General features: G+C 39.2%; 1 protein-coding gene across 3 annotated transcripts in view; it reads right to left on the reverse strand.

Moving 5' to 3' along the window:
* Positions 1 to 12,033, reverse strand: part of UBE4B (ubiquitination factor E4B) — an 89,756-nt gene that overhangs the window by 47,991 nt on the left and 29,732 nt on the right. Inside the window, exons 3-8 of one of the 3 annotated variants that reach the window (XM_006127067.3) lie at positions 11,304 to 11,439; positions 10,665 to 10,752; positions 6,208 to 6,352; positions 5,106 to 5,334; positions 3,363 to 3,770; positions 2,368 to 2,481 (exon numbers count right to left, since the gene is read on the reverse strand). In XM_006127067.3, coding sequence (XP_006127129.1) covers positions 2,368 to 2,481; positions 3,363 to 3,770; positions 5,106 to 5,334; positions 6,208 to 6,352; positions 10,665 to 10,752; positions 11,304 to 11,439 — 1,120 coding nt within the window. The remainder of the gene's footprint in view (positions 1 to 2,367; positions 2,482 to 3,362; positions 3,771 to 5,105; positions 5,335 to 6,207; positions 6,353 to 10,664; positions 10,753 to 11,303; positions 11,440 to 12,033) is intronic. The other 2 variants (XM_075906353.1, XM_006127069.3) reach the window with 2 other exon arrangements.

Below are 12,033 nucleotides of genomic sequence, written 5' to 3' on the forward strand. Positions count from 1 at the left end.
TCCTCCACTGTACCTCCCCGCAGAGATGGTGCTGGGGGAACCGGCTTTTAAGCACTGGCAGAGGTAGCCAGGGGGGTAGCAACTAGTTAAGCAGTGACTTGACTACCTGATAAACATATATTTATTGGGTAGTCGACTACTCGCTTACATCCCTACCTGCAAGCCTGAGTCAGCTGGCATGCAACAGCTGTGGTTTTATTTGCTGTGTAGCCATACCGTCTGTCTCTTTATGCTAACATCTCCACCCCAATCACCAGTTTAAATTCACATTTTTTCTCTCCATGTAGTCTATGTCCCATGCTGGAATTTCTCACTTTCCTTCTAAAGACCATCCCCTTTATTTGAAGAATATCAACTTCTTTTCATAGAAGGTTATTCATGCCAAGGTTAGTTACTTGGTAGGCAGCTCCATTTTAGCAATGTCTGAAATTATTCCTATACACAGCTGTATATGTTTATTACATAAGCTAAGTGCTTTGGAATCTTTCAAAATGAAAGTCATTGCATAAAAATTAGATTGTCATGTTCATACTCTAAACTAATATTCCACTGCAATTAGAACATCAGGACAATATACCTGCACATCTGCCTGCAGTGTGGCAGCCCACAAATTAATTACACTGGACGGTGTTAACACTTGGGCTATGTTTTCAATAGCACAGGAGTAAGATTTGAAATTAAAGCAAACAATTTCCTATACACAAAATGCAAAACTTTAATCTGAAGAAAATATTTCTCCTGAAATTACTCCATGCGGATTGAGAGATCAGAGTTTATTCTCTGACAACCTTCCAACAATGATTTAATTAAATACAGCATACAGCTTTTAACTTTGTCACAATAATTAGGTTCTAATGTTCCACCATGGACAACAACAGAAATAAGAGCTGGAAAGGTCTTACAGGATTCTCATCCACTCTTGTCCAGGACTGGATTTTCCCCTACACAGAACTTTCCAGTTTTGTCTAGTTTAGTTTTAGAAGCCCCAAGCGATGTTGCTCCACCCACTTTGAGAGGATGTGTCAAATCCTGATTTCCCTAATTTAGGAATTTTTAAAAAGTAATATTCAGCCTAAATTCTCCTTTTAAAAAGTCTCATTGCTCTTCCTTATACTCAGAAATAAGCACTTTAACTGCAATACACGAGACAATGAGCATGATGTTATAAGCATGAAGATTAGATTGTTATTGTGATGACAGTACCTTTATAGTATCCTAAAATGGTGGCTGGCCTCTATCGGCCTGGATCAGGGGACTAGAGAAGGTTTTAACAAAGTCTTAAATATTCTAGAAATGTTATAGAGCTATCGTTTCCCCAAAAATCTTCCCTCTTCTCCAAAGGACATGTTTCCTAGATACTATTTTCCATAGTCATCTCCTAATTTGGTTAAGTGCAAAGAAAAGAATAGATGCCAAAAATGTTTTTTGAAGATTTTTTAATGGGGTTACTGGAACTAATATCACCAGTGGCCAGACTAGGAACACAAACCACTTAACATTGACCAACACAAATTAAGGCAGTTTTTTCATTTCAGAAGTTGCAGGGAGGCTGGCAGACTGATACACATTCAAGCCATTTGCTGCTGTTGTTCTTCAGCTGCACACATTGATACAGAAGATCCTGCCTCTCACTGTCATTCCTAGAGACATCTCTTGCCTGGTCCATCCAATGTTCAACAAAGCTTATTATATTTACAAGGCTAATAAGCTAACCTCCACCTGCAGTAAATGTATCCATCCTCTTTTTGTCATGTATTTCAGTGCCATACCAACAGATCTTAATGTGCCAAATGTATCAGCCTTCACGACACCCTGTCTCCAGTGGCCACTAATTTGCACTTGGGCATTTGAGAATCAGGTAACCTGCTTCACATATTAGAGAACAGATGCTCAGCTAGAGTAAATTGCTGTACTTTATTAACTTCAATGGAATGGAACCAGTTTACATCAGTTGAGGATCTGGCTGTCTTCCTCCTCCTGAACTAACCTCTGTGCTCATTTTCAAGTGTTCAGTAGAAGTGCTTCTGCAAAAGGTAGCACTGAATTTAAAGGATGTTGTTTTTGATGAACAACATTCCACATATCATATATTCAGTAAGGAGTTCCACTTACATGTCATTTTATGGTCATTAAACCTGAAGGGCAAGATAACTATCATTTCCTTTATTCTGAGTCATTGATGTTTAACAAGTATTGGCCAATAAGGACTCACTGGACATGTTTATTTATCATCTCCTATTAAGACCTGTCCAAGCTATTTACTTCTTTACTCATTTCCAGAGTTCCCTTGAAGAATGCTTACAGCTCCCCAAACTGTTAGTTCCTAAAGCACCCAAACATGCACATTACATTCTATTTCTCCAATACCTGGACCCAAATTGGACACAAGAAAAATCATCATCTTCGTTTTCTTCATCACTACTGTCCCCAGACACATCAGAAACGCCAAGGAAGAGGAGGGAGAAAGGGTTGTCGTATATACTACCACAACAAAAGCGAAAAAGATCATCAGAGAACAACACAGATTTTAAAATGAAAAGATAGCAGGAAAAGTAAAACTGCTATAGCGTTCCATTCTAAGAAATCCGTTAAAAATCTTCTTCCTAAACATGCAGCGAATAACGCTTAATGCAGTCCATGACAGAAAAATAAAAATTAAGCTAACATGCCTCATGACACTACTGCCTGAATAATTCACATACCAACATATTAAACATTTATACACAACTAATGAAGTAAACAATGAGAGTCTTTAGAAAAATTACAGCATAAATAGAAGCCCTTCAATCTCAGAGCTCTAAACTGCTCAACTGAACCACAGCATTTGCAGAGTAAAATGGGAGAATGCAAAAGGCTGTTTGATGGTTTCTCCTGCAGAGGCTGGGGGATCCTGGAAACTGCTAGAGGAGAGACAGCATAGCTGTACCTGTCTTTGCTGACAAAAAGAAGCTAATCTATCATTTAAATCTATACAAAAAGGAGTCAAATCTGACACATTTTGGCAAGCAAGAGCATTTAACAAACCAACTGAAGAGCTACACCAAGTTAATTACAAAGCAGAAAACATGTTTGAAAGACTATCCAGCAAGAATGACTGAACTGCAATTTAAACAGAAGGAAGACAGGTTAATTAGGAAGGAGGGACCTTTACGTCAATTACATTCAACACAGGCAGAAAAAGGTTTAGTACTTCAGCAACCAGGGCTTGTTAGCAAGTCAACATATTAGCTCAAAACAAATAGAAAAATCAACTCTTGGTAAGTAAAGTGAGCTCACTACAGAGACAAGTTCTTCTAAACAGCATCACTGCACCACACCCTGCACTGCACATGTAAGAGACAACATTTGTGGTTATGAATTACCTAGAAGGCATCCTGCTTAGGAAAGAGGAACGCCTACTCAAGGTACCGGACAAAGCAGTAAACAAAGGTGGACCCACTGTTGTGGCCCTCTGTCTGGACGAGCTGACTGGCACAGCTTGAGGACTGGTAGCCATGACTGGAGGACTTGAGCTAGCTGGGATGGAGATATTCAAGGAGCGTGGGATATGAGAAGCTGAAAAGCCCAAAGGGTGGGTGACAGTATATGGGCGGTACCTCGGAGAGGAGGGCTGGACTCCAGAAGGACTTGCTGTTGTGAGGTATGGGCTGACAGAAATAGAAGGCAAAGATGTGGTGGCAAGTGAACTGGCTGGTGGGGTAACAGATGAACCAGTCATTGGCACATGGCTTGAGAAATTGTTACTAGAAGCTGGACTAGTCCCATAGAGACTAAACCAATTAAGGGGGAAAAAGGAAAAAAAAAAGTCATTTAGGATACATACCAGAAGGGTGAGAGAGACAATATGAACAAAAGGAACATCCCACTGCTATTAACCATTCTATAGATGTATATTCCACGTAACAAATCACATACCATGCTTTTACTACTGATTCTCATTTTCAGCTATTTATAACATTTAATGACTACATCAATTTCATTGCTTGGATCATACATTTAAAAGTAAAGAGCTAGCTCCTCAGCTGGGTTAAATCAGCAAGGCTCCAATTACTTGATAGATTTTAAGGTCTGAAGGGACAATCATGATCATGTAGTCTGACCATCCCATTGTAGGCCATGGATCCTCACCCACCCACTCCTGTAATAGGCCCATGATGTCTGGCCCAGTTATTAACCTCATTAAATCATGATGTAAAGTCTTCACAGAGAATGCACCATTTATACTCATTTAAACCTCAAAGTGATGAATGCCCCATATATACTGCAGATCTGCCAATCTGACATGGGGGAAAATTACTTCCTGGCCCCACATATGGTGATCAGTTGGACCCCGAGCATGTGGGAACGATCTACTAACTAGATAGCTGGAAAAAAATTCTCTTTAGTAACTCAGAACCCTCCTCTTACAGTGTCCCATCACCAGCTGTTTCAGTTATTGACTGCCATGTAGCTAATCTGTTGCATTGTAGCCAGTCCCATCAGACCTCCCCCTTCACAAACTTAAAGATCAGTCTTCAAGCCAGTTAATTTTTTTGCCCCTTCTACTCCCCTTAGAAGGCTGTTCCAGAACTTCACTTCTCCAATGGTTTGAACCTTCACCTAACTTCAAGCCTAATTAATTACCAAATGTGTATTTAATCATGGAAGGCCAGTCAGGAAGGGGAAAGAACATACTGGTGCAGCAGGATGAAGTATTTTTTTAATCCTGCATATTTACTACTTGTTTGACATTTCTAAGACTGTATGAAGCAGAATGCATTAAATGCAAGAATTCAGGGTTTGTTTATTCGACAGAAGCTATAAGGGCATAAGTATGGCATTGTAAATTTGGCATTGTAACCTCATAGGTTAGACACTACAGCAACTGAAGGGGTTCTTTTTGATACTGTAGTAACCCTACCTCTTTGCAGTAGTGAGGTTGACAGAAGCAGTCTCCTGTTGAGCTAGCAATTTATACATGAGGGGTTAAGTTGACATGGCTACGTAACACTTGTCATGTGTCACACTTTGAACTACATAGTCATCCTCCTTCTAAGTGCAAACTAGACCTAAGTCTCAACCTTACCCCAACTATAAAACAAGCAATTTAGTACACCCAAAGTTACCTGGACAGGGAACTGGAACCAAAGGAGCCCACGTTACAGAATATAGGACTCGTTCCTGGGTTGGAGCCAGTGTTTAGAATCAGATTTCTGTCAGGTGACCGGGCAGCTGCTGCAATTGGCTGAGATGTGGCTGTCAGACTGGCAAATGGGTTTTCATCCCTTGACTGAGTGGACATCATCAGAACTTCCATTAAAATCTGGCCAATCAAGTCCTTAAAATCTGAGAATACTGAAAACAGCAAGAAAATTAGGAGCCACTATGACAATGCTGATTCTCTTGAGGGACCCCTGAGGTTAACCCAACCAAGTTCTTTCTTCTATTTCACTAAATTAAATGTTATTTTTGCCAATAGACTAGGCTATTTCAAACAAAAATTCCTTTGGTATTTATCATCTAGGGTTTTAAAAGTACAGCAATATGTAAACTCCAGATTTGTGGAGAAAATTGTGTGAGGTCTAATGTCATTATTGTGGACATTACAGATAATTTTCTATTGTATTTTCCTTCCTTTGATAGAGTTAGGTCATAGAATGTCACAAGAATCAACACACACAAATATAAATTATCAATGAAGGTTTTGTTATCTAGTAATCTGTTATTTATATCTGACAAAATGGTGATGAACCCTAAGACAGGTAGCAGAACTCAGTTTTATCAAATGAACAATAGCCATTTCTATTAAGACACAATATCGAATACTTCAATTAAAACATTTTTAAACAGTGCAAAAGCATAGCAACACTAGCACAATAGTTTGCTAATAATGGATTGATACATTTTGTTAAGGCAGTTGACTTCAATGGGAGTTGCTGATGCTCAGCATCTTGCATGATATGCCCTTCGTCCATATACTGTGGGCTCACTGTAAAGGCATCTACTGATGGCAAATGTGTTTTGTGCTCAATAAACAACATCTGCATCGAGCAAAGAACACAACTAGAAAAGCTCAAGCATCAATACAACATCAGTTTAATGACTCCAGCCAATTTAAAAGCTAGAAATGAAGCTGGACAACAAGCCAGCCATACAAACTTAATGTCTGAAAACAATTACATGAATCCTCCAATTTGTTAGCATGATGGGAACAGCTTAAGTTTCTACCTTCTTTTGGGTTCTGCTTAAATTGCTCAGAAAACCAAGCGAGGAAGATGACGTCTCTGTCTCGATCCTTCCACGATACTCTGAAGATCTTACAGACCAGCTGTAAGGCCTGCTCCTCGGACACTTCAGATCCTGAGGGAGGCTCCTTGTGAAGGGAAGAGGAAAACATTTTTTGCAATAATTTTGGTTTGGCTTATGAAAGTCAAAGTTTCAACAGACACAATCAGCTCTGGTGGCCAAAAACCAACAGAACAAACAAAACCCAACGCATATTATCTATTGATACTGTAAAGAAAATGTTCTGCAAGGCTTCTTGCATGTCAGTTTAATGGCTACAACTTGACTTTGATAGCAGATTCTGGGTGTTTATGAAAGGACAGTGATACAAGTATCAAAATATTTCAAAAAGAAAAATTATTCAAAGAGGAGTTATGGGGAAAATGAAATTATGATATCATACAACAATGTGGTGCTGAGCAACTGGCAAACATACTAAAAAACAGCATGGAAGGAAGAAAAATGTTAGGCTGGATACCAGCACAACTCTCTACCCTTACAAGGAGTTCCATGTGGATTTTAGTTGTATTTAATGTCCACTCAGAGCAGACAGGACTTCTGTTTTTTTAAAGAATTCATCTCAAAGTGAAAACCTCCAGATTTCCCCCGCTCTTTTTAATCCTAATCTTTGTTTTGCCAAAAAGAGACCAACAAAAATAACTGCGTCCATACACAGTTAAAAAACACTTTCCAGTTATCTGGCTTGCAGAATGTTAAATATAGAGCAGGGTTTCCCAACCTATGGGTCAGGACCCAAATATGAGTCACTATTACATTTCAAAAGGGTCGCCAAGTGTCTCCCCAGGTGGCTATGCCCCTTCTCCTCCCCCCGTTTCTGAATTGCCTTGCGTCACCAAGTCTTCCTGAATTGTCCAATTGGAAAAGGTTGGGAACCGCTGAGAGGAATGTTCTTTATTCATGGTCCTATCCATCTCCATTCAATGGGAGTAGGCACAGTGTCATGGCACAAGGAAGTCTCTCTTCTAAAACTGAACTCTTCACAGAAGTTTCACTGTAAATGAAATTGCAGCTTGCACACTGTGATATCTGGAAGCAACTGGGGTTTTCCAGTTGCTACATGAGAACACAATGAATGTAAAAAGGCTTCAGTACAGTTAATAAGCATGTTGTGAAAGGGTGCGTCTACACTGCAGGGCTTAATTCAAAGTAAGCTACACAAATTGAGCTACATCAATTGCGTACCTTATTTCGAAATAGCTTATTTCAAAATAGGGAACATCGACACAGCACTTATTTCAAAATAGAGTACTCTTCCTCCAACTTCCCTTATTCCTTGTACAATGAGGGTTACAGGTGTCAGGGTAAGAAGTCCTCCAGCGTGACAGTATTTCGCAATTTCAAAATAACTGCCTGCTGTGTAGACGCAGACTAAGTTATTTCGGAATAGCGGTAGTTAATTCAAAATAGTGTTGCAGTGTAGATGTATCCAAAGATAGAATACAAAAAAAAAAAAAAAAAAAACCGAGAAAATTAATTCTGATACCAAGTGAAAACTTGCAATCATAACACTTGGGTAGAATCGTTACAAACCACCCAACTTGAAAGCTTTGCTTCCCTCAGAAAGAGGGAAGAGCAGGACAAACCACTCAAGAGCAACTGCCTCATTCCTCTCCTCCCTTTCCTTAGTAAAACCATGTTAATTCTATTGAATTCTAAGGCAAAACAAACTTCTTTGCAGTTCCTTCTCTCAACAAGTTGTCTCTAAGCAATTGCTAATACAAGGAGTGAATGACAGTGGACTTACAAAGGTGATGCCACATTTTAGGGGGAATAGGTGGAAAAGTAGTAGATCAAGGGAGTTAGGAATCAAGTTTCAAATAATCATCATCTGCAAAGATGGAGAGATTGACAGTGTTTAAAAACCTTTGCAGAAGATAAATGTAACCAGTAATGTTTGTTCTTCGTTACAGCTAGCAACAATAACTGTAATTAGAAGACTCACACAAGAACAGCATTTGATGCATACGGTCAGTTGTTTCTTATTTTTTATAAATTATGTTTTCTTTTCCTCTCCTGCATTTCCCAGAAAAAACAATGCACTTGGAGCTCTATGATGTAGGGCACATTCCACCAGTTGCCAAACACCTTTTGTTGAAACACATTGGTGACTGGATCATCCTCACCTCACTCTTCCTTATTCCGTCACACCACAGCTCATCTTTTCTATTCTCTTACCTTCCTGTCGGCAAATGCTGACTTTTTAATGGCAACAACTGCAGCTACTGACCTAAAATACACTATCCACCTAAGCTGGTACACGTTGGAATAGCTTCAAACCACGTGCCCTTGCTCTCACTTTACAGCGCAGTTTCTAATACATGCTCAAGTCATCGATTACACAAAGTAAAAGGGGCAGATCGCACCGCAATGACAAAAACTCAGCAAATGTGATTTTAAGCCACAGCAGTTTAGAGATGGAAAAAGCCTGTTGGATTAAAGCCCATCCTCCTGGAAGAGTACAGCACAGTTATCAGATAGAACAAATCAAGTATTCAGCGGATACTGAACTTTTTTAGAATCATCAGGACAAGTCAAGTATCTTCTGAAAAACAAAATCTCTCTTAAAAAAGAAAGGGGAAAAATGCAAATTGGAAAAAATAAAGCAGAAATAAAAAAAATAAAAACAATTAAAAAATTGGACTCTGGTTAGCATTCAAAGGGTAACTCCAGTTACAGGAGAGATTGCCACTTCCATTAAAGTTATCTACCACTATTATTTCCTAGAGAGTGAGCTTCAGCAAAAAACGAGTCACAAAAAACGAGTCACGTTGGCTGAACCGAGCGAAAAGGGTAAAAAAGGGTTAAAAAACTAAAACGTTACAGTATACTGTATGTACAGTAAAAAGGGATAAAAACACTTTATATACAGTTATACTGTATACAGTATATATATAAAACCAGTTTATAGTACCTCCTGATAGTCTGACATATCCGATAATCTGGCACCACCTAGGTCCCAAAGGTTCCAGATTATCGGAAGTCTACTGTACTTCTTTCACACAGCATTACAATGGAAGCTGTCTGACTGCCTGGCTTGCAACCAGCAGCGATTGCTCAGAAAAATAAGTTCTGCAGCAGGGTTATTGCAACATGGCTCAGAGCCAGACTTTCACCAACTGAGCTTGTTGCTGAATTTGCAGACGTAAACAAAGGCTTAGAAGAAACACTGCAAAAATGGTGGTGGAAGCTTTTCCACATTCACATTAAGGCTGCATTTCTACCATTGGACCCAGAATCAAGTCATAACTTTGGCGTGAATCTGAGCTTTGGGTCTGGATTTCCCCCTGCTCTACTCTATTGCTTGTGTAGATGGGTACTCTTTTTCTCTTTTGTAGTAGTAACACCACCACCTAATGCATATAGTGTTTTTAATTAGAAAATCTGAAGGTACTTTAAAAAGGAGGAAGGACCTGGTCTTTAAAATTCTCTCAATAATTTCCCATAACAATTGTTTACTTTGATCTAATCCACACTGGGGAGAAAAAAAACAAAAAAACAAAAACAAAACGAGATTTTGAGGGTTAAACTCATTTTATTGCAAGGCACAATTTCCCTCCTTACATCTCTTGAGACCATTTTTCCAGAGTCCATCAACTAGATTGTTGAAGTTATTGTGCAGAAAATACTCTGAGACCATACAGTTGCTTACTACACAAATTCATTATCTCACAAGTTCTGTCTGTTTTTTTAAGTTAACCAGGAAATGAGGAAGGAAGGGTAGTTAGATGAAGACTGGATGCTTCCCCTCAAAAACATCTATGCATACATAAAGGTGAGAGGAGACAGGTTAAAAGCAATATTGTATATTGCTCTTTCACTAGTCTGTAGTGAGGTAAAATCCCATTTAAGATGTGGTGAGCCCAGCTGCGGTAGGCCAGACCCCTGCCTGTGGCATGCTGTGGGAGGGTCGCTGCTCCAGCTGGGCTGGGGTGCTGGTTAACTGGTTACCCCTTTGTATTCCTACTAGTCTGACTATTCTTCCACTTCAGACACATCCTTCTAGGAGGGCCAACCAAAGTATGATTCTGACTAGGGACATTTTTCTAAGTCTGATTTAACCCTCTGGCAAGCAACTTATCTGCATGGAAAAATTCAAGAGAGCAAAGCCAGCATCATAATGCTAATCTATTAGTTCATCTGCTTCACTAATATAAGCAAAAGGCAAGAGACCAACTAAGCCAAAGTCTTCATAAAACAAATTTAATACTTTATCAAACAGCAGCATGAATTATGTTAAGCAACAAAAGAATGGTGCCTTAAATTTAAACATTAAATTGCATAATCCAAGTAAGGCTGCTTATAAAGTGCAAGAGCTATAGATCACAATACAGAGTTTCTACACCTAGCCTGAAATCAAACAGACTCCAGGACTAACCAACCTTATCAGACAGGCTCCTCTTCTCTCTGCGATCATTCTCATCGACCTCCATGTTTTCTATTCCTGAATCTACGTCCACTTGGGACATACTGTAAAAGGAAAGAACAGAAAAGACCATTAACTGCTAGAAACCCAAAGAATTCGTTATCAAGATGCTGACTGAAGGACTGTTCTCTTAAATGGAAACTGCTCAGGAAATAGGACCGATGCATGGCAATAGCCAGATCCATAAATATGGCAATTAAAAGTTACTAGCCAGTAAATGGGTCTTTTGGGTTTGCCTCTCATATTATGGTTGCTTTAAATACAAGAAGGACACTGATTTTAAGCAGGCAAAGAAAAATGTACAGATATTCCATCCTACAATTTATTTATAATACAGTTATTAACGCATGCCCTTCAGCCTGCTGGTCACCTGTAATGTCTAGGATGATTCCGTGTTGTAACCATTTAGGAAAAGTAGACTCCATTAAAAAAGACTGGACAAATCACAAGGTTATGCACTGTAGGAAATAACATTTTAAACTTGTCCTTTTACATGGTTGGGAGTGGAAGTAAAGAGTGTATTTTCTTCAGACATACAGTATTTAGATGGCTTGTAGTGCAATACCTGCCTGGTAGCTTAAGCAGTGCTTTTTACCTTTTCTCACAGGAGACACTATCAATATCCATGCTCTGGGACCGGGAAAGAGATTGAGATTGTGTTTCAAGGCTGTTAGATGGGGAACTGCTGAGCGAACTCACTCCTTCACTGCTCTGGCTTCGGTGGGCTACTCCTAAAGAAAAGCAACAACCAGATTAGTGCTGCAGAAATGGGAAGCCATTGCATAATTATCCACTGAAGTCAATATGGGGTTTTTTTTTTTTGCATAATTTCTCAAGCCAGCTATTAAGGATTCTCAGTAATGCTTTACCAAAATTGTTGCCACTGAATGGCCTCATGAAAATTTGTCTGTCTGTACTTCCTCTTTGTGCTATGTGCATCTGAGTGATGCTGTAATTATCTATGTTTTAACTGTACCAAAGTTTAATTATCAAGATATACATGTTTGGCAGTGATTTACACCAGAACACAAGAGGGCAACAGGAATTTTTCCACCTTTTCCAAACTGCTCAGGTGAGAAATGTGGGTATACCAAATACACTTACCCAGTCCAATAACACCTCCCTGCCACCCCAAACTGCACTGAATGCAAATGCCTGAAGCGATCAGTGAAAGAGCAAGAAAGGTAATCCATACTGGGGCTTTGATCCAATTTCCCTACAGCTTTGTGAGGTCAGCCAGTTTTTAAAAATTAAATCTAAACCAAATAAATAATGTACATGATGTTAATAGATGTTAATAGACAAAAAACAAACCTTGAGCAGCA

Source organism: Pelodiscus sinensis, chromosome 23 (assembly GCF_049634645.1).
Source record: "Pelodiscus sinensis isolate JC-2024 chromosome 23, ASM4963464v1, whole genome shotgun sequence".
NCBI lineage: Eukaryota > Metazoa > Chordata > Testudines > Trionychidae > Pelodiscus > Pelodiscus sinensis.